This window comes from Topomyia yanbarensis, chromosome 2, assembly GCF_030247195.1.
Source record: "Topomyia yanbarensis strain Yona2022 chromosome 2, ASM3024719v1, whole genome shotgun sequence".
Lineage (NCBI taxonomy): Eukaryota > Metazoa > Arthropoda > Insecta > Diptera > Culicidae > Topomyia > Topomyia yanbarensis.
The window spans coordinates 166837959-166862744 of record NC_080671.1 but is presented as its reverse complement, the minus strand read 5'-3'; the positions used below and the strand labels follow the sequence as shown (position 1 = coordinate 166862744).

Here is a 24786-nt window from a genome sequence, read left to right as displayed (position 1 = left end):
GTAATCTTCTTTAAGACCAAAAGAGATATGTAAAAACAGAGCAATTTTCACTCGGTGCCTAATAACATCATCAGTTTTTGTCGGATTTACGTGATCTTAGGCTTAAAATTCAGGTTTGAAGTTTTCCTGTCACATAAGATTTTAAGAGATTTTTTTTTGCTGACGTATTTTTTTTATGAAAAATCAACTAAAAATTAGTAATTTTACCAAACACTACTTTTTCTGACTTTGGTTGCTCTTAACCCTAAAATGTTTATATTTCATCCTAACATGTTATACATTTTTGAAATCGGCACATCAATACCTTTCGAATGGTGTTAGTCGTTTGTGTTAATCGGAACATTTGTTCCTGAGATATTGACCAAAAACTGCAAAAAGTGCTCAAAAACGCCTTTTTCAAAAAATCACAAAAACGTTTCTTTGAAAAAGAAATGGATATGATTTTCGTGCTCAGTGACCCAAAATTGACTTAGAAAATTAACCCAAAATTTGTAAACTAGTGTTATTTTTTGGTTACTAACGGTTTTTTACTCGGAATAACGTGACAATATCAACTGAATCACTAAAATAAAACTCATTCGCGATGTTTGGCTCTGTGAACTGTATTACGTTAACTATTTCACGAAAACGAATGGTAAAATGTGACTATTAAACTAGATACCATGAACCGGTTCACAAATACATGAATAACATTTCATGATTTCGTGAACTATTTCACGAGCACGAATATTGGATCGCATCTAATATATAGGAACCACGAACTAGTTCACGAATACATGAATAATATTTCATGATTTTGTGTACCATTTCACGAGCACGGATATTAGATCGTAACTAATATATTACGGACCATGAATTAGTTCACCAGAATTGAATGGATTAATGAATAATATTCCGAATTTCGTGAAATAGTTCCTGAAAAAATAGCCAGAATATTTTGATTTTGTGAACTAATGCTCCTATATTTATGAAAAAATCATGAGTCAACTTTTGGTTTTATGAATAATGTTCATAAAGTTGTGAACTAGTTCGCGTACTGAAAATCGAATTATAAATAACATGGCGGAAACCGTGACTGAAGCTCACAAAACAAAAACAAATATTTCCACTAAAGAAAGCGTTATGCGAGCGTTACTGTAGGGAAATTGAACATAATTATAAAAACCATGATTTTTGTTCATGGTCGTGTTTTCGTAACTTAAAAACGTGACTATTCCAGAATTCATGGCACTTTATTCACGATTTTGAGAACAATTTTTTTTCCGCGTGGTAGGATTATCTGCATAAAATGTTTAATGCATTATATTCCAATTCTTTTAAAATGCTGGGTTTGTAAGTTTAACATTACTCAACATATCGAAAGTACGTCTAATGCGACTGATCAAAAGTTGTAGGGGGACCCGGGGCTATTAAGACCGTGGGTGTAATTCGGCCCCTTTCTCAGAAAATCGTAATACTTCTTAAATGTCGTACATATTCTTAGAACCGCTATTCTAAAACAGTAATTTTGACAGCTGAATCTAATTCTTTGGTTTTTTAGAAAAAAGATACGTATTTCATTTTTTTGGCATCCTCAAAAAAATCATAATAATGGTAAAACCGTGATTAAAGCAACAAACAAAAGTGAAAAAATAACAGGTAATTCTTTGGGAAAGCTTGAGGCTCCTATTTTATGGAACGATTTTTGTTTGGGTGAAAACGCAGATATTTTCAAGACGCTCATTACTTTTGAGCGGGGCAATTCGAACCCAGAATATATTTTGCAAAGAGTCTGAAAGCATTGATCAATAGCTTTATTAAAATGTCCAGAGAATCGATTGCAAATAGCCAGAATGTCCGCACGAACTGTGTGAACCCTTTTTCTTCCCATAATTCAAGTTTGAAGTTAAGGGCGGCGTCTGGTGTAGTGGGTAAAAAATCGACTTCTTTTTTATCCGCTTAATTTTTAGTATTAAATCTCTAGAATAGTCTCCCGCAATATCGGTGACCATCGCTGAACTTTTTTTATTTTAAACAGCCATGCATTCCTCAGTCATGCATTCTATCGGCAACAATTTTCGAAAAACTGACATCGATAAAAATGCAGTGTAATTTTCAAGAGAAATGGGTCATTTTCTACAGCGTTTTTCCGTGATGCAATTGATGTGGTATACCGTTTAAAAGCGTTTTTCTCAAAACCGCGTTTTTCAAATTGGCGAACACAATAACTCAAAAACTAACCAGCGAATTGACTTGATTTTATTTATGAGAATGCACAATATGTGTAGCCATCGATGAACCAAAGAAAATAATAATAAAAAATAAAATAAACTTTTTTTCTCCCAATTTTTTTGAAGAAAAGTGAGCGAATTTTACAGTAAAATGTGAGATTTTTTAGTTTTCATGTAACCATTTTCCAAAACTCGAACTTTTTTCTATTTTTTTGTTAATCGAGTAACTACAAGTCTAAACTTTACAAATCATGTTGAATTTTATGTGTACGGCAATATTATCAAGTGTTCGCCGCGATGCTCCTCGACGTGGAAATGGTTGGACGTCTACTCTAGGAACGCTCTGCGTGACTGAAAATAATTTTTTTCGTGCACAATGAATGTATAAATAAATCTTAACATTGCACAAAAGATACATTATTACCTTGCCTTCAAAATCGCAAAACAAAATTACTTTCGGTTTAAGCACTTTACACCAGATGACCCTTTAAAATTGTCTGAAGTTTACTTCAGTCTGAAATCAAAACCACGATAGCTATACAAATCACTTTTGTAACAAATACTAAAAACACCCTAAACCATGATTTGGTTTCGTGTAAATGAAAAGTAGATGGAGTTTACATTTTTTCATCACACTTTTCTAAAATTAATCTATCGACAACCTCTCTGAAGGTCAATTTATCTATCTAGATTGATATTTTTTTTGATTTTGGTAAAATTAACCCTGTTGTTTCAACAAAAAGAAGAGGCTCATAAACTACGAAAACTCTCCCAAAAACAAAATAAAACTAAGTTGTTTAGTTTAATTATAAAATTAAAATTCCTGCTAAATTTACATTCTGGACCACTGCAAGGTACTATTATAGAAAAAACTGAATTTAGGTGTACCTATTAAATTGGGACACCCATGTTGCAACATAAACTGCACAAATAAAAAAATGGGAGTAAAATTTGTTAATTCAAACCTTTAATTCACTCAAAAAAATTGATGTAGTTCGATAAAAAATATATAAAATAAAAAATATATAATAAAAAAACCTCAAGAATGGGGTACACCTAAACATTTTGGCACAGTGTATAAACATGATCTGATAACTTTAAATCTAATGAAACATAATACAGACAAAGAAATTTCATAAAGTGTATTTGATGAGATGTGTCTCGAATGAATTCAAGTATATTACTGCTCAAAATTTTGTGTAGCGCCGCATTATTTCGAACTCTGTCATAGTGAATATTTTGGGACTCATTTAAATCTCTGCGTCGGCCCAACCATGATATGGCCTGTGTTAAGCCAAAGAGGACCAAGCGCCATTTGGAGGTACCTGCATAAAAATCGCTATCGCAGCTAATGTAACACCATAAATACCTACATCAATTTATTTCTGAAAACTCAAATAGTAATCGATAGTAAATAAGTACCCTTAAACTTTCTATGATAATGGTAAATAATCGAAAAATTATTTTTTTCATTAAAAATACCACGAAAAAATTACGGCGCTCAGTTCGCTTTGGCTTAACGCAGGTCATATGTTCTACTGGAACAAACAAAAAACAACTCAAAATTTACTCACCCGACCGAATTTGCCGTCTGGTATCGAATGAACGAGTGCTCTAGATCGTGTACATCGTTCCCGTAGCATGTGGCACATAAGTCATAGTTGGAACAATCCGCGCAGCGAAATCTAATACCTGCGATTCCCGGCTTGGTGCAACCGTCGCAGATGATATTCGGATGTTTAACTCCGATCTGAGCGTTATCCACAACAATCAGATCGTACTGTTTCTGGTAGCCAACGCGGTAATTGGTCCGGTGACCCGAGTCCCAGTTCACTACAACGGTTTTCTCCGGCGAATGTGTCGATCCGGAACGACCTACTTCGCACAATGTTCCGACGTGTCCTTCACCGCCATCTAGAACCGAAATTAGAAAAACACAATACCGTTACGAATTGAATCACACTTTAACTATATAGCGTTGGTGGAAAATATAATTGTTTGAAATAGGAACACGTTTAGAGCGGGCGAAAATTCCACCATCGAACAGGGAAAACCCCAAAAAACCGCGAGTAATGGCAAAACCGATACAGCGATGCGCAACCGATTCGCTCTACGGCACAAACTAGATTAACATCTTCTTAAAACGATTCTTCAGTGCCGCCGAGACCACTCTCTCGATACCGCAAAGTGAACGAACCCTGCCCGGCCTGGGCCAGGTCGGGCTGTGATGCATTGGGGAAATCACTTCCTCTCCAACAAAAACAGTTTTAACGCTGGCTGTACCTTGTCGGTGCATATGGTCTTCGTTGTCTTTGTAGCATGATCAGCACAACTGGCGGCACCCTCGCATGTTCACGCTCATTTGTGTGCATGTGTACGGACCCAGAGGAAAAAAGAAGCAATACTTCCTATTCGTCTTTTTTAGACCTTGTCGACGATGCAGCTTATGCTGTGATAGGGGAGCTGGTCGCTGTGATTTGTCAACGTAAACGTTTATCGTTGCATTTCGAGTTTGTGGTATTTTTCAGATCGTTTTACATTTAAATCAGAGTGCAGAATGCGCGCCTGAATATGTACAGTTAGAGTAGGCATAAAGTCCCTTAATTAATTAAAAAATTATATAATTTTTCATACAAGGTATATAATTCTAGAATACATCCATGAACGACGTAGCATTATACAGTAGACCTCTTCCTTGTTGAAAAAGTTTTGAAATATATATGGGGCAGCTCAAATTTTGTTCTGGCGTGAATTGAAAAACTTTCGCCAAAAATTACTTAATTTGAACATGATTTAGAGGTGTCTCCAATCAAAAATTGTGTTTTGCTATGTTTCCATAGTAAGATCACTTACACTCAGCTCTAATAGACTCTACATGCCTACATATCATCAAAGGTTGTTCCTTAGACATATCTTAACATGTTTTACATTTCTTACAAAAGAAAAGTATAGGATTCGCTCAAACTTTGAAAACTTTTTCCGAGGTCCGGAGGGCCGAGTCTCATATACCAATCGACTCAGCTCGACAAATTGAGACAATGTCTGTATGTGTGTGTGTGTGTGTGTATGTGTGTATGTATGTATGTACAAAATGTCGTGTAATTATCTCAGCAATGGCTGAACCGATCTTAATGAAACTAGTTTCAAATGAAAGGCCTAACGTTGCCATTTGACACTATTATTTTTGATTTTCGATATGTTGTTTACTTTCTGAGATATGGACGATTTTGTCAAAAAACGGCAGGTTTTTCGCAAATAATTTCCGAACAATATACAATTGTCCCACACACTGCACAGTAATAGAAAGCTTGTAAAAATACCTTTCTAACAAGCTATAGATTGTTAAAATCCTTACACGAGCGGCGGAGATATTAAACATTTTGTATTTTTAGTCCTCGCTTACCAATTTCCACTATCTAAAAATGAAATTTTTCATACAGAGTATTGCTTTACTGGTGTTTTAGGGGCAAAACTAAGCCGATTTTGAATATCTGGGTATGAAAACACATCTACGTGATTCTAGGAATTCGATGTTGAGAACATTTTGTGAATTACCTTTATAATAAATTAACTATTTCTTAAAAATATATAAGTTCACTTCAAAGACAAAATACTGTGTTGATAAAGAAACAGTGAGTTCTAGTATTTATCCCTTGGATTAGGCATTGCGTTCAATCATGAGGTAAATGTTGGATGGTATATCAATAAACAGATCAACAAGTAATTCACCTAATAGTGAGATAAAAGATTTCTCAAATAATTATACTCGTGGCGTCACCGAAAGTACAGTAGTAAGTATATTTGAAGCCCAAAAATCTAGCCAAAATTTAGCTCTTTTGCAAGACTTAGGTTATACTGGTTATGGCGCAAAAATTACTACTTGTATTATTTATGATAAAAGTATAAGAAATCAATATATCATAATAATATACCTATAAAAATAATGTCACTGCATTAACCAACATTTGCCATTCCTCACACGCCCCCCATCTCTCTCTCTCTCTCTCTCTCTCTCTCTCTCTCTCTCTCTGTTTCTCTTCTATCGCATCTATCTAGCTATTTCTGTATCCATTTCTAAGTTGTGTGATAAGATCTTCTGCCAATCTGAAATATTTATTAATTGTAATTGCGAAGGTTTGAGAAAACAAAACTATTTTTTGTCTGCTGCTACATCAACTCAACTTTAATTCAATTGTATTCAAAGTCTTTATCTACACTATAATTAAGGAAATTCATGGCTATATCAGAAAAATATTTGGCTTAACTGGGTAATATGAAAGTTTGACATGAAAATTTCCAAAAGAGACATTCCACGTGCGATATTTAAACTATTCGTATCTCTATTGAATTTTGAATGAAACATATGCTCAAAGACTGAAAGCTGAAGCCAGCAGGATTGGACTTGCCATCAACGTTTCGAAGACAAAATACATGAGAGGAAGAGGTTCTAGAGACGACAATGTGAACCTCCCACCCGAGTTCGGATTGACGGTGACGAAATCGAGATGGTCGACGAATTCATGTATTTGGGCTCACTGGTAACCGACGACAATGATAACAGCAGAGAAATTCAGAGACGGATCTTGGCGGGAAATCGTGCCTACTTTGGACTCCGGAGGACGCTTCGGTCGAACAAAATTCGCCGCCGCACGAAGTTGATTATCTACAAGACGCTGATTAGATCGGTGATCATCTGCGGCCACGAGACCTGAACTATGTTCGTTGAGGACCAACGCGCCCTTGGAGTTTTCGAACGAAAGGTGTTGCGTACCATCTATGGTGGAGTGCAGATGGAAGACGGAATGTGGAACAGGCGAATAAACCATGAATTGTATCAGCTGCATATTCGTTATATTGGTACGAACTTTTATGAGAAATAACGGATCAAAGACCAAAAATATCCACAAATTAGATCCAGGAAAAGAAGTCTCCCAATGTATCCACTCTCGATGGGGGCTGCAACTACAATGTGTCTTCTAATATATCGTCGTCCATATCTGGATATACTGAGTAGTTTGAAACATTTTTTTTTTCACAGTATTGGTCTGTATAGGACTTATTTATCTATATTTCCTGCACGAGAATTCCGAACGAAACAATATGAAAGCTATAAGGATGAATGGAAAGAGACTGCATTGCAATCAACTGAATGCATGGCTTTTATGCTATCGACATAGCCTAGACATTTCACACTATTTACTTCAATGCAAATAAAAACTTTCAAATATCTACCTGTCTCATTCACGAATCGCATTCTTCCTGTCGTTCTCTGTTCAAGGGACTTGAAAGCACATGTGACCTTGTCTAACTTTGCTATATTCAATTGCGCGTTAAAATACTGGACCAGTAAATTCTATTCAATACATAAATCTTTTTTTCGGGAATATGTGACCAAAAAGTAAACTGCGAGTTCCAAAGCAAATTGAACGTTCCAGGTTCCTGATAACTAATTAAGGTCCAACAATAAAGTAGAAACACCAGATAATCTTAAAACGACGCGTCAAGTAAAGAAGCATGAAAACAAAAAGAATAAAACCAAAAAAAGATGGAAGCCCTAGAAAGTCCATTGCATATTTATTAGCCTTTTCTCAGAAGATGGTATTTTCAAAAACATTTCAAAACTTTCTGATGCAATGGTTCTCAAATTCGTACAATCCGGTTTATTCATTTTCTTTATTCAAAAATGTTTTTAGCTTCAAATATATGACCATTTCATTTCAATTAATTATTTCATTCAGCATCTTTTTATTCGTTTTGTTCATCTGCGTTCATTTTACTTATTTTATTCGTTTCATTCTTTGGATTCACTCTGATCAGTTGTGTGCATTTTACTCAAATCATTCATTTAACTTATTTTATTCATTGTTTTCATTGTATGCATTTAATTCATTTTTTTCCAGTTTATTCATTTTGTTCAGTTTCTTCATTTTAATAATATGACTACTTTTTCAGTTTTAATCACTTCATCCAAATAATTTATTTGATTCAATTTATTTCTTTTTATAAATTTATAACCTTTCACCATTCTTTAATTTTTCATTTTAATCAATGCATTTTATTCTGCTCATTTCCTTCATTTTATTCATTTTATCACTTCAGTTCATTTCGTTTATTTGATTCGTTTGTTTTATATATGCATTTCATTTATTTTTTACTTTGTTCATTTTGTTCATCCATTCTTTTTATTCATTTGATCCATTTCATTAATTTGATTCATTGTATTCAATGGATGAATTAAATCAATTTAATTCATTTGATTAATTTGATTCATTTGATTCATGTGATTCATCTGATTTTTTTTTTATTTCGATTATAGAGGTTTTAACCTTAAGGTCATTCGCCTCTTCGGGTTAGAAAAATCTCTTATGAAAATTTCTAACCCTATGTGCGGGGTCGGGGATCGAACCCAGGTGCGCTGCGTACAAGACAATTGATTTACCAACTACGCTACGCCTACCCCATTTCATTTGATTCATTTGATTCATTTGATTCATTTGATTCATTTGATTCATTCGATTCATTTGATTCATTTGATTCATTTGATTCATTTGATTCATTTGATTCATTTGATTCATTTGATTCATTTGATCCATTTGATCCATTTGATCCATTTGATTCATTTGATTCATTTGATTCATTTGATTCATTTGATTCATTTGATTCATTTGATTCATTTGATTCATTTGATTCATTTGATTCATTTGATTCATTTGATTCATTTGATTCATTTGATTCATTTGATTCATTTGATTCATTTGATTCATTTGATTCATTTGATTCATTTGATTCATTTGATTCATTTGATTCATTTGATTCATTTGATTCATTTGATTCATTTGATTCATTTGATTCATTTGATTCATTTGATTCATTTGATTCATTTGATTCATTTGATTCATTTGATTCATTTGATTCATTTGATTCATTTAATTTATTTGAATCATTTGAATCATTTGAATCATTTGAATCATTTGAATCATTTGATTCATTTAATTCATTTGATTCATTTGATTCATTTGATTCATTTGATTCATTTGATTCATTTCATTCATTTGATTCATTTGATTCTTATTTTATGAATTTAAAAACCTATTATTTCATTTTTTGCTTTACTTTTTTATTTCGGTCGCTTTGTTGATTTCTATAATTTATTCAGTTTATTCGAGATTTTATTCGTGCAAGACTAGAAACTGTTTTCATCCCACCTCTAGTTGGGTGCCTACTTCTCGTGAGTTCTGCAAACTAATCCAATAGTGAAATGTGTAAGAAATGTCTCATCTCACTGCTAGGTGGATTAAATCGGTTTTAACATGTGAACATTGCTCTAATCGCACTTGCAAAATTTGTTAACTGGGTTTTTTATATAGAAAAGTATATCAGAACCAAGGTAAATTAGTAGTATTTTTTTTAATTTTCTCTTGCGCTTAGAGCTACAATCACCTGTTAAAATATGTCTAAGGAACAACCTTTGATGATATGTGGGCATGTAGGGCCTATTAGATCAGAGTGTAAGTGATCGTACTATGGAAACATAGCAAAAACACGATTTTTGATTGGAAACACCTCTAAATCATGTTCGAATCAAGTCATTTTTTGGCTAAAGTTTTTAAATTCACACCAAGAATAAAAATCTGAGCTGACCGTTGTATATTTCAAAACTTTTTAAACTTTTTCATGATGGATTAGATCTCATCATACTTTGTTTCAACAATATCGTCTAGAGACAATACTTGATTTGAAACGTTTTCATATTTTTGTAAGACTTCGGTTTCAATAGGCCTTCAAACAGGTATGAAGCAGTTTAATTAAATTGTATCGATTTTGTAGGCTATTTTGTGTGAAAAACACCTAAACAAGGAGAAGAGGATATAAAGAACGCAATTGCATCTATTCAAGATGCCCACAGTATTCGTTCAGCCTCTAAACAATTCAAGATTCCGTTCGAAACATTGGGTGCTCGTGTGAAAAGAAAATGTTTGTCATCAATGAAAGCGCGTCAGATATTTCGCGTAAATTAATAATATAATAATTAAAGGTGTTGTTGAAGTAGATAATCGAAAAAAAAACATGATCAAAAATGAGAAGGAAACGGAATCCCAGAAAATGTTACAAAGTGCAAACGTGATCGTCGTACAGCTAAGCAATCACGTGAACCGGAATGCACAACTTCAATTCGACACTCTGGCGACGACGAGCACACGGAAGAAGTCATTTGCATGTACAAAACCAGAGGCAATTGCTGAAAAAACATGTTTTTTCGACATTTCGCGGTTTCATGATTTTTCACATCATTTGCCATGTCGTCATTTTCTTACCTTTTTTTTGGAAATCGATCGAAAACAACTTTCATCCATGTAGTTAAAATCATATTGTCTACCAAGACATACCTTCTGATCTTTACCATTTCCTAGTAACACTAATCTTTCCCGTGATGCTCGTGGAGATGCAGAGAAAGTTTCAGTCTCTATCAACAGCGAGTGTCGAACTAGCATTTCTTCTCTTTCTCGGTAGAACAGCCTTGGTCGTGGCCGGCGTCATTATTGACCATTTTTATGACAGTTTTTGTTCCTCTTAAGCATCATTTTTTTTGGTTTACTACGGACAGTCGATCTAAGCTAATCTGTGTTATTAATTTTTTTAATAATCTGCAGTATTCAAAGTCTTTAAATAAAAGTTGAACCGCTCATTTTCTAGATGTGTACATTCTTTTATTTAACCTCGAATATAGTAACCTATCGTATCCCAGATTTTAAAAATATTGAAAAAATTACCTTCGCCTTAATGGAACTACTTAACCCCACTCTTCTTTAGTACAATACATACAAGTTGTCATTTTTGGTTAGCGAATCACTACAGAGAAAATACATAACAACAGGGAACAGTTTTAAAGTTATCATCTCAATATTGGTATATTCTACAAGAGATGGACGATAATCAAATATTCATTCAACTTAGAGATGTGTTCAAATGTCCCTTGTATTCATGCACCAACTTCTTTCTTTTCGCTTTCACATCTGATCTAACTAATCCCTCGTATAATTCTCCTGAACACTCTCCCTGGTAAACCAAACTTTTCAGTTGAAATTATGCACATTTCGAGGGATTTGGCATTACGATTATTTACAAAAATGAAATTGCAAATTCATTAATGGTATGCTTCGTATTTGCATTCATGCCCTTTAAGCAGCTTTCCCCCAGAGCAGCAAGTATAGCGTGATCGATAATTCGCATGCCTTGTAGGCAGCCCTCCTGAGTTTGTTTTCCTACTCCCGCAGATAGTTAGAATTTTTTCTATCCCGAAAAAAGGACGACTCTAAAGATAAAACTTCTAAAATGGAAATAAAATAAGGCTTTTCTCTCGGTAGCTATCCCCAAGTTAGCACCGCCTTTCCGTTGTTTCGTGTGACGTTCAGATCGACGCACAGAGGAGTAACTAGAACAAATTCTTGGCCAAAAACCAAAAAAATTTTTTTTCGATCTTTTTGTTTCGTTATATATTTTTTACATACCTAAGATCTGTATAACGTGGAAAAATTAGGAGTATATCAAAAATTGTTAAAGAATTTTTGCATGTATGCCCAATGGTGATATTTTAAGGGATATTTTAATCGTTTTCGTTATATATTCAGCAAAATCGCTTTCTAGTGATGATGACTGTATTAAATAAGATAATACTATTACAAACGTAGTTCAACACAACCGTTTGTTTAACTTCAGCTTAAAACTAACTAAAAAAAGTAAACTTGCTGTGTATTGCACCAACTTTAAAAAATACCTTGTTTTAACATTTTATTCCAAATTTGAATTATAAAAAAGTTACATTATACGGCTAGATCCGGCAAAGTTGCTGAAGCAGTATTACAAAACAAGATTTCAGCTATACAAAAAATATTCGAACTCTTCCGATCTTGTCCGATCCACCAATCCCAAACGATTTAAAAATATTGAAATTTTGACTAATTTGAGGTACACCGAAATACTGTAGGGTCAAATATTATGTTTGCCAACATGTATCTCTATGAAAATATGCACAGGCGTCCCTTTTCTTCTCCCTTTCCCACTGATCAAATGTTTATGCAACTGGAAAAATAAATGTATTCACAAAGATCATCTAGAAATTATTAGTATTTGAAAGGATATAGAAAATTTGCCTCTGCACTGGTAAGTGGGTAGATGCCAAATTGTTCCAAAAACTAGTAATTGTCTATTTTTAGTTCATATTAAGGCATAATAACAACAATTGCAGCAGTAAATAATTTTGACCAGGATTCGACCCCAATTACTCCTCTGTGCGACGGTGTGGTCAAGTACAAATTTGTATTTGGTGTGGTCATTACATCGTCTCAGTGTCCAGGCATAGAGATGGGCGGGTATGGATTTTTTCGTACCCGGACCCGACCCGTAGCCGAATATTAATTTTGTAAGCTTACTTGAACCCGACCCGTACCCGGATTTTATAAAAATACAAAACCCGAACCCGACCCGAACCCGGCCCTGTATAAAAAATCCAAACCCGAACCCGACCCGTATCCGACCCGAACCCTATCCGTACCCAACCCGAACCCGACCCGTACCCGATCCGAATCTGACCTGCAGCCAAATTAAAATACATAAATTAAAAACCGTGGCCGATCCGAACCCGATTGTCAATAAATACATTTAACCTATATGATTCGAAAGAGTGGAGTAGCCCGGTACTGGTTGGCGGAATTTTCATGATTTTTCACATCATTTGCCATGTCGTCATTTTCTTACCTTTTTTTTGGAAATCGATCGAAAACAACTTTCATCCATGTAGTTAAAATCATATTGTCTACCAAGACATACCTTCTGATCTTTACCATTTCCTAGTAACACTAATCTTTCCCGTGATGCTCGTGGAGATGCAGAGAAAGTTTCAGTCTCTATCAACAGCGAGTGTCGAACTAGCATTTCTTCTCTTTCTCGGTAGAACAGCCTTGGTCGTGGCCGGCGTCATTATTGACCATTTTTATGACAGTTTTTGTTCCTCTTAAGCATCATTTTTTTTGGTTTACTACGGACAGTCGATCTAAGCTAATCTGTGTTATTAATTTTTTTAATAATCTGCAGTATTCAAAGTCTTTAAATAAAAGTTGAACCGCTCATTTTCTAGATGTGTACATTCTTTTATTTAACCTCGAATATAGTAACCTATCGTATCCCAGATTTTAAAAATATTGAAAAAATTACCTTCGCCTTAATGGAACTACTTAACCCCACTCTTCTTTAGTACAATACATACAAGTTGTCATTTTTGGTTAGCGAATCACTACAGAGAAAATACATAACAACAGGGAACAGTTTTAAAGTTATCATCTCAATATTGGTATATTCTACAAGAGATGGACGATAATCAAATATTCATTCAACTTAGAGATGTGTTCAAATGTCCCTTGTATTCATGCACCAACTTCTTTCTTTTCGCTTTCACATCTGATCTAACTAATCCCTCGTATAATTCTCCTGAACACTCTCCCTGGTAAACCAAACTTTTCAGTTGAAATTATGCACATTTCGAGGGATTTGGCATTACGATTATTTACAAAAATGAAATTGCAAATTCATTAATGGTATGCTTCGTATTTGCATTCATGCCCTTTAAGCAGCTTTCCCCCAGAGCAGCAAGTATAGCGTGATCGATAATTCGCATGCCTTGTAGGCAGCCCTCCTGAGTTTGTTTTCCTACTCCCCCAGATAGTTAGAATTTTTTCTATCCCGAAAAAAGGACGACTCTAAAGATAAAACTTCTAAAATGGAAATAAAATAAGGCTTTTCTCTCGGTAGCTATCCCCAAGTTAGCACCGCCTTTCCGTTGTTTCGTGTGACGTTCAGATCGACGCACAGAGGAGTAACTAGAACAAATTCTTGGCCAAAAACCAAAAAATTTTTTTTTCGATCTTTTTGTTTCGTTATATATTTTTTACATACCTAAGATCTGTATAACGTGGAAAAATTAGGAGTATATCAAAAATTGTTAAAGAATTTTTGCATGTATGCCCAATGGTGATATTTTAAGGGATATTTTAATCGTTTTCGTTATATATTCAGCAAAATCGCTTTCTAGTGATGATGACTGTATTAAATAAGATAATACTATTACAAACGTAGTTCAACACAACCGTTTGTTTAACTTCAGCTTAAAACTAACTAAAAAAAGTAAACTTGCTGTGTATTGCACCAACTTTAAAAAATACCTTGTTTTAACATTTTATTCCAAATTTGAATTATAAAAAAGTTACATTATACGGCTAGATCCGGCAAAGTTGCTGAAGCAGTATTACAAAACAAGATTTCAGCTATACAAAAAATATTCGAACTCTTCCGATCTTGTCCGATCCACCAATCCCAAACGATTTAAAAATATTGAAATTTTGACTAATTTGAGGTACACCGAAATACTGTAGGGTCAAATATTATGTTTGCCAACATGTATCTCTATGAAAATATGCACAGGCGTCCCTTTTCTTCTCCCTTTCCCACTGATCAAATGTTTATGCAACTGGAAAAATAAATGTATTCACAAAGATCATCTAGAAATTATTAGTATTTGAAAGGATATAGAAAATTTGCCTCTGCACTGGTAAGTGGGTAGATGCCAAATTGTTCCAAAAACTAGTAATTGTCTATTTTTAGTTCATATTAAGGCATAATAACAACAATTGCAGCAGTAAATAATTTTGACCAGGATTCGACCCCAATTACTCCTCTGTGCGACGGTGTGGTCAAGTACAAATTTGTATTTGGTGTGGTCATTACATCGTCTCAGTGTCCAGGCATAGAGATGGGCGGGTATGGATTTTTTCGTACCCGGACCCGACCCGTAGCCGAATATTAATTTTGTAAGCTTACTTGAACCCGACCCGTACCCGGATTTTATAAAAATACAAAACCCGAACCCGACCCGAACCCGGCCCTGTATAAAAAATCCAAACCCGAACCCGACCCGTATCCGACCCGAACCCTATCCGTACCCAACCCGAACCCGACCCGTACCCGATCCGAATCTGACCTGCAGCCAAATTAAAATACATAAATTAAAAACCGTGGCCGATCCGAACCCGATTGTCAATAAATACATTTAACCTATATGATTCGAAAGAGTGGAGTAGCCCGGTACTGGTTGGCGGAATTTTCATCTCTTTTATTTGAGTAGATTGTTCAATATTGGAAAATATTATCTTTCACGTAATAGAATTAAACTCAATGGAAATAACACAAACTCCACAAAATTAAGAAAATTCGTTTATTACGTTCGTAAACAGTCACCCATGATTTTTAGAAAATAAAATGAAATACAACATATGAAAACATATTTTACATAATTTGTGGTAAAAAACGAGAGATTTCTTATACAAACGAAGCCAGAAGATCTCTGCCAACTTACGCATTCAGCAAACTAGGCCCCCTCTCCTATTACACTAGTATACCAATTTTGGGGTGATTGCAGTAAGCTAAGAAAAAAAGCGTTATTTTCCTTTTCGTAAAATCGTTTTTGAGCATTTTGAAAAACATGTTTTTGGCACTTTTTGTAGTCTTAGGAATAAATCTTCCAATTAACACAATCAACCCACCATTCGAAAGGTATTGAAGTGTCCATAACAAAAATGTATAATGTGTTTGGATTAACCCTCGCACGGTACTCGCACGAATGGCTCACCGAATGAACAGCCGCTGGTGCTGAAAGAAGATTTTGCTAGATTTTCTGAAGGTGTTGCACTAAATACAACGGCGCGAGTACCGGAGTAAATATCAACAATTTGGGGTTAAGAGCAATCAAAGTCAAAAAAAGTAATTTTTAGTAAATTATTGATTTTTAGTAACGATTCAGAAAAAAAGTCTTTTAAAATCTTATATGACAGAGAAACTCCTCCCATAAATTTTAAGCCTAAGATAAGCCTTTATATAAAATATTTCAGCCAATAATTTTCTGGGATTATTTCACATTCAATGATGGAATGATAACATGTTTTGGTCGACAAAGGTATTCGAAGGGTCAGACCAAACGAATCTCAGCTATTATCAGTAATGCTGAAAACGATGTTATATATACTGACTTATCTGCAGCGTTCGACAAAATCAATCACGATATCGCAGTCGCTAAATTGGAAAAACTTGGCTTCAGTGGATCACTCCTGCGATGGTTTCAATCCTATCTCGTTGGCCGTCAACTCAGTGTGAACATAGGTGATGCATACTCCAAACTGTTCTCCGCAACGTCTGGTATTCCGCAAGGAAGTCATCTCGGACCATTTATATTCACTCTCTATTTCAACGATGTAAACTATCAGTTGAAAGGACCACGGTTGTCGTATGCAGATGATCTAAAATTTTTTAACAGAATTAGGAGCCGAACGGACGCACAATATTTGCAGCAGCAATTCAACACTTTCAGCAGATGGTGTGAAAACAACCGAATGATTCTGAATCCGGCGAAATGTTCTGTGATATCGTTCTCCAGAAAAAAAAGATCCCATTCAGTTTGTATATAACTTGTCTGGAGCTCTTGTTTCCCGGGTGAGCTGCGTTAAGGATCTTGGAGTGCTGTTAGATTCGAAACTTACATTTAAGAATCACATTTCGTATGTTGTTGGTAAAGCATCGCGATGCCTGGGCTTCATTTTCCGTATGGCTAAATCCTTTACAGACATTTACATGAACATTACATGAACAGCAGCGATCGAATTGAAGGCGTTCAACGAAAATTTATACGGTATGCTCTTCGACGCCTGCCTTGGCGCGATCCTGTTCGTCTACCAAGCTACGAGAGTCGGTGTCAACTCATCCAGCTCGATACTCTCCAGCGTCGTAGAGAAACTGCAAGAGCCTTATTCATCTCTGATCTTCTGTCAGGACGCATCGATTCTCCAGATTTACTAGAGCGAGTTAACATCCAAGCAAGGTCCAGAACGTTACGCGGAAACGTTCTTCTGAGAGTGCCGTTTCGACGAACTATTCAAACAGCTAATGCCGCTATCACGGGACTACAACGCCTCTTCAATCGTGTGTCGCACCTGTTCGACTTTCATTTGTCTCGAATATCATTAAGAAATCGATTCCTGCAGTTTTTTAGATGTAATTAGTTTAAGTTTCCATCATTGGGGCCGAGTACGGCCTGTTGATGTGCGTGATAAATAAATAAATAATAAAACGTCCCGCTAGCAAGGAAAAGAATCCCAGTCCGCACTGGTAAATTGCATGCGCGGGGTTCGATGAACACGAGTTGAGATTGATTTTTCTCTCATTATGTTTTTTTACAATTAAACACTTTAAACCGTTGTCTTCCGTTGTTTAAAGTGTTTAATATAACATTCCACTAAGTCGCTCAAAACAGTGCTTTTGTTAAAGTTTTTTTACAAATATATTGAAAACATCCACGATTGTTAACCTTCCAAAACTCTGCGTCATTATATCTAGTACAACACCCTTAAAAGCGCCAGCAAAGTCACGTTTGAGCATGAGCGGCTACTCATTTTGGGAGCCATTCGCGTGAATACCAGCAGGTTGAGCTTGTGCGTCGAGCTTATAGATGACTTGAAAAAAGTTTTTCAACATCGTTTTTGAACGATGCTAAAGCAAAAGTTTTTTGACGGCTTTTCGTGACATTGTGCATGGCTTTCTGTGAAAATTAAATTCAGCGCATACGAAAACTTTCAAGTGGAAAAGCTTATTTTCGACCGAAAGTGTGATTGGGTGAAAATCACAAAGTTCCTATGTTTACTTATGGCCAATTTCTTCACTGTATGAAAACCGGTGACCAATTAGCCGAAAACCGGTTTTCAACGAAAACCGGTTTTCATCCAAGTGAACAAATTGGCCGTTAGTGTCTCATAACATTCTTGATGTGAGGACATTGTTTCCGAAACTATTTTTCGGCAAAGTCGGGGTATATTTGAGCTTATATGAGACGCCTTTTAGAAAATTTTCGATGAGATCAATTCTTCCAAAAATCATCTAAATAAACATCAATTTCATTCTAAACACGCTTAACTTCTGTCCGTCACGATTACAGTAAGATTCCGTTTTTGGCTCGTTCTGTTTTTGGCAAGCTCCCATTTTAGCACACTCCGATTTTGGCAACAAACTGGTTCCGTTTTTGGCAACATTCTTGTTGTACATAATAAGTCTTATAAAAATGTGCAATAGATATTTTTTGTATCAATTGACATCTCATTTGACTTTATTTCCAAACATGGGAGTCATACTAACCCTCAAAGGGAACACTAATTTTTTTAAATTGTCTCATAGTTTCAATAAATTACTGTGATAATTTTAAAATGCTTTTCGAATGTTGTTTCAAAACAGTGTTATGCATTTAAGGGTTAACTATATTTTACACTATACGTGTTGTATTTAATGATCACAATAAGTATAGAAATGTACTTTTTAAGTATATTATAACTGGTAGCAGTGTAACTAGTGTCTGCCGGAATTAATGTTTATAGTAAGACCCAGAGCCTGTGCCCTTTCAGAGTCAAGTACAGATGAATGCGCTACACTGCGTAATAAGACTAGTTCTGGAGAAAATTTTCAATAGAACCTTAGTAACTTTGCGAGCCTCTTTATCTTTGTATTATTACGACGTCAACACAAAACATGGCACTAAATTTTCAGTACATATCGAAAGCTGACCATGGAGGTTCCCAAAGCCGTATTTAGGAATACAAAACTGATGGTCCCCAAATAGTTTGGTTTGCTTTATAATATCTTTAACTAATTTGTTATTTTTTTGGCGAGTTTTTCAAATGAATGGAATTAGGGTGGTCCTTGTGGTTGAGGTGTTCAAAGTATCGACTGTTTAGATGTGTGAAGTTTTCCTGCGAAATATTCTAAATAAACAAAAATGAGTTGAAGCAAGTTTGCTGAATAAACAAGGCTATCTATAATGGTTCATTTGTTATGATTTGTTTTAAGATTTAAGGTAGCGTGGCTCTTGAAAAATAGGGTTGCTTATATTATCTTTTGATGTGTTTATTTCTGCAATGCATTGTTCTAGAGATTTTTGAACTTTTATTGGAGCACATTTTCACCGCAGCACTGATGTTTTAATCCCTTTTGTTTGGACAGTTGCAAGTGATTTTTACAGATTTTCTTCAAACCTATCTTCAAACATTGCAATTTGATTTTCAATCTATCAATGCCATCTGAAAGATCGACGAATGGTAGTTATAGAGGACAAAATTTATTTATTTGTTCAAAGAGCTATGTTTTTTAAACAAAAATGTTCATTAATATTCACGAAAGAAAAGATAACAATCCTAGGAGCGAATGTCATGATAACACACTTTGAAGCTTTTTTCGAAGATGTAGAAATAAAACATTTATTATTTTTCATAAAAAAATGTTAAAATTCATTTTCTCGAGTATTTTTTTAAATGTCATGTAATGCCATCTACATAAGTCTTCAGTACATACGTTAAAAATATCAAACAAACAACTTTGTCGAGGAAAGTTTTTTGATAGAACACCTCTGTCAAAAGATAGAACTAATCTAGATCAGTTTCTACTTATCTAGATCAAAACCTAAATTGTCAAAATAATTATCATTTTCATCTAAGATATTTTGCTAGACACCAATCCTCCACGATATATACCCAGGGCGCTAGAGGTTTTGAGCGTCGAAAGTAGCATTCTGCCCCAACGTACGACGTCTGAATTTGATAAAAACATGAATAAAATTTAATTTTCTTACATTTTTCTTTCATTTCTTTCCATTTCACATATGATTAAAAATCCTTGAAACATTTTTGAAATCGTAAATTCAAACTCTAAACTTCAAAAATAAGATTCCATTTTTGACAAGGTTTCGGTTTTGGCAACTGAAAAAAATAAAATTGTTGTTAAAAACGGAATCCTACTGTATTTTTTAATTTAGTGAGTGATTTTGCAATTGAGAAAGGTACAATTTATCAGAATATTTTGGATTAATTGGAATAATCTCGTGTACGCATATACATATGAACATTGCTTCTTAATTAAACTTATCAATAAATTTTGTAGTAACGAAATTTTCTAAATGATGAACTTCCAGTTCAAAATCTATGGATAGTCCCGTTCACTCGATAGGATGTGATGTGATAGGATGAATCTGTGTCAAAATGGAAAATTATGCCTGCTTTAAAAATTTTCTACGAGGATAAGTTATCATTTTTTGATTTTTGCGGAAAAGGTCATCCATACACTCAAAAACGGGTAAATGCGCAATTTTTCAAAAAAAAAACGCGACCCGACCCGCACCCGGAATAACTATTTTTTAATGCACCCGACCCAACCCGTACCCGGTGATAACCAAACCCGAACCCGCCCCGATTCCTGTCGGGAAATGGAAGCTCTAGATTAAAGTCAAAACCTTGTTGTAGCGGTTCAAATAAGACGATACAACAAAACAAAACATCACTTTCAACAGCGCGGAGTTAGGCATAAGTACGTTAAGCATAATGGAAGATAGCCATAATGGACGATTGGTGTAATGTACGTTAGGCGTAATGGACGATAGGCATAATGCACAAAAATATAAAAATAGTTGCATGGTTTTTTCGGGTTAGAAAAAACTACTTTGCTACACCATGCCACCGTATAACTTTAACGAGAGACTGCAAAAACACCATGCGAGATATTTGTCCATTACAAATGCAGCATTCTTTTTATACTATGTCACATTTCCCCTAAGGAGAAAAATTGAGTAAACATCAAAATTTCTCACCAGGGCGAAATTTTTTTAATATTTTAATTTTAATTTGAAAAATCGAAACTTTTCTAATTTTTGGTGAAAAAACTGCGGGAGCGTTAGTTCTGTAAAAATTTTTTTTAATTTTTGAAAATGGTGTATTTTTCAACAAAAATCGTTCATAACTTTTCGAATAGATGAGATAATAACTTTGTTACTTCAGTAAAAATATTCGCCATAAAAAGTTCTAAAAGTTCTGCAAACAAAGTATTTACGATAAATCAATGTCTGAAGTGACAAATGCGAAATAGTGATTTTAAGGGGTCACTTTTTCATCATTCAATCTCTTATGGTAAACTCAACTGAGAAATAGTCATTGTGTGTGATAATGCCGAATGTCATGGCAATTCTATTGGATTAGTAAACGTTTTTGAAAGAACAGTCTACGGTACATCTAAATGATACAGTGGATTTACAGCAGTGTTATCTGCAAACTATCGTTAATTCTAAATCGGCCACCAAAAATTATCTATGCTCACTTAAGTAAATCCTTTTTGGTTTGGACTAGTGCTCAAAACGAGTGCTACAAAAAATGCTTTTGTTCACGTCTTGTTATCTTAAAATAAAATCTTGAAACGAGTTTGTTATTCATAGCGGCGGAAATTATTGTATGCTTTGTCAACATTTATGCAATGTTTGAAACTATAAATTAATTATCGACTATAATGACGGCTGTGGGTAAGTTAAGGAAAGATTAACAATTTTTTGTTACTTCAAAATAAATAAAAGTAAGAGGTCTGAAAATCGCTAACCGCGAACTGGTAAAATAACTAATAAAGCATAATTCCCAAGCATCTATATAATGCATGATGACGGTTGCTTTATTGACCACATAATAGATTAATTTAGAGTTTACTATAGTACATTATAAACACTATTGTAAATTCACGCTAACATGTAGTTGTACGGTAGAATGTTGTGTTTTCAAAAAGTGTCACATATTCAATAGATTTTCTGTGACTTTTGGTATTATCACACACAATGACTATTTCTCAGTTGATTTTACCATAAGAGATTGAGTGATGAAAACATGACCCCTCAAAATCACTATTTCTCATTTGTCAATCCAGACATTGATTTATCGTAAATACTTTGTTTGCAGAACTTTTAGAACTTTTTATGGCGAATATTTTTGCTGAAGTAACAAAGTTATTATCTCATCTATTTGAAAAGTTATGAACGATTTTTGTTGAAAAATACAAAAATTAATATTTTTTTTACAGAAATAACGCTCCCGCAGTTTTTTCACCAAAAACTAGAAAAGTTTCGATCTTTCAAATGAAATTAAAATATTGAAAATCCATTTGCAATGTTGAAAGATATAAGCTTTGAAAAAAAAACATTTTTGTTTTGAAAATCGCCTGTAACAATGCAAACAAAAGAGATAGAAACTTCATTGCTTCGGAAAAAATGTGTATTTACAAAAGTTCTAAAAACCTCTAGAACAAAGTATTGGCGAGAAATTAACACATAAAAAGATATTAATAGAAAACCAATTTTTAAAGAGCCACCCTACCTAAAATATTGCAAAAATCATAGCACATGAACCATTAGAGATAGCCACATAGTTTCTTCATAAAAGTTGCTCCAATTTGATTGATTTATAACTTTGTAGAACATTATGTAGCTGAATTTTACATATCTAAGAAGTTGATACGTTGAACACCCTAACCACAAGGACCACCCTAATTCAACTAATATAAAAAAATTGGCAAGAAAGTTCTAAGAAAGTTTACCGAAGATACTACATATCTAAAACCAACGGTTAAGGCGCAAACAGTTTTGTCTTCCTAAATTCAGCTTTGGGATCATAGTGCAATGTGGTCAAAGCTACTTTGATTGGTCATTGGTGAACTAGACCCGCAAATCCAAGTTGCATCCATTTTAATATGTGTTGCATCATTTGAATAACGTTGTGGTAGAAGTGTCCATAGGAATTTGCTATTACATATGTTTCTACAGAGATTTTACTAACTTGAGAAAGAGACGTATGATCCTAAAGTTAAAACCTCCAAAATAAAAACAAATGTGACATTAGTTGACACAAACACAGATTATGATCTCGACGATCTGAGTCGAATGGTATATGACACTCAGCACTCTAGGCCTCGATTTAAAAGTCGACTTTTGGAGTGATCGCATAGTCTTTCCTAACGTGAACCAAGCAAAACCTAAACAAAAATCACATGGAAAATGTTCTCATTCAGTGAGTTCTTTTAACTCTGTCTTCCCCTATGTTTATTCCGATCCTCAACTCCTTTGTGGATCAGTTTGTTTTTATTTTTCGTCGTTGTCTGGCCAGTCGAGATCAAGATTTAATTTCCCTTGCTTTATATATTCCTTCGAGGAATCAGACGCTTCGTGAAGCAAGAAAAAAATCCAAACGCAACCATATGCTGGCTACCTATACCCGCGAACACAAATACACACGATACACGCAACGAAACACATTTACTTTAGGCGTCGCGGGAATATCGCGTTCGTCGGTGGGGATTACTCGCGCGAACTTCACTCTCGAAGCTTATTCAAACAATAAACTATTACATGTCGCACACATGCGGTTGACATAAAAATCACAGTAATTTCTCTCATTTTCCCCGCGGAAATATGTGCCGGAGCCGAAGTGAAGAAGCGACCATAGCATACATGTTTCAAACGATGAGGACAAAAAAAAGCTGAGACATTTCCGATGGCACGCGCCCTTTAGGATGTGTTAAAAATACGATTTTTCATCACTATTTTTAGAGACGTCACACACTGTCTGTCTTTGACTGCTCGACGCCGTTGTCGGCACACAGACAAGCCCAGTGCGGAGCTTCGATGTTGCCTTGCGCATCGATAGACTATCTATCGTACAGGCCGGAAAGGGTGCTCCAAATCCCTTAGGAACCTTCCGTGCCCCTATAAAACAATCGCTCAAATGGTAACCAAAATAGCTAGAACAACATGTGTGTCAAACATGCAACAGACAACTTCTTTTCCCGTTGCTTGTGGAAGCGGACTATCGACAGCTAGCGACAATCGTGAAATTTGGGGTAAATGACATCATTAGCCTGCAAAGAATTTGTTTACGGTAGTTTTATATCCACTACTGTGATGTGAGCAATGCACAGTGTTCTTGGGAATTGGTGCTACCTAATTTGTTCTAATTCAGTATCGTATTTCGATTCAACCCCACCCACGACCATCAGGCGACACCAATTCGAAGGAGGTTGAGTGAGAAAATTTTAACAAGTAGATATTAGTTTATTGTGTAGCACGAAGTGGTTTGCATGTTTTAATTCAATCCGCTAGGTACTAATTACATAAAATCGTTACTAAGGATCACAACTAGGATGTTAAGCCCATTTTCACCATATTCCTATAATTATAATATCTATTTCGAGCTATCGTTTGGAGCAGCGCAGTTTTGCTTGACGCATTGGTTCAAATAGCAAAACAAAGGAACAGACTTTCTAACCCATTTTAGTGTACACGACAATGTCAGGGCTAATGCTAAAGTCCTACCTATCACAAAGCATCATTTCTTCGCTCAAACATAATTTTCGGGCCACTTTGGTACTACATTTATGAATTAAGCAAGAAGATTGAACTTATACATATTCTTCTGATTAAAAATTGAGTAATTAATGAAATAATGTTGTGCAATCCCTCCCGCATTTACCATAAAAGAGTGATAATAAGCTCAGCACCCCAAAACCATTTAAACAAACTGGAGCTTAAACCATTATCCTCCGTACCGCATTCATTGCTTGCTCGTAACATATAAACACATATACTTTCCACTAAGCCTGCGAATACACGCCACCAAACCGACACCTCCCCGTAACC

The 24786-nt window shown here is 34.9% G+C and overlaps 1 protein-coding gene across 2 annotated transcripts in view; it reads right to left on the bottom strand.

The window, feature by feature from the left end:
• Positions 1 to 24786, bottom strand: part of LOC131682027 (E3 ubiquitin-protein ligase MIB2) — a 93460-nt gene that overhangs the window by 9438 nt on the left and 59236 nt on the right. For both annotated transcript variants that reach the window (XM_058963182.1, XM_058963184.1), the window contains exon 3: positions 3785 to 4124. In XM_058963182.1, coding sequence (XP_058819165.1) covers positions 3785 to 4124 — 340 coding nt within the window. The remainder of the gene's footprint in view (positions 1 to 3784; positions 4125 to 24786) is intronic.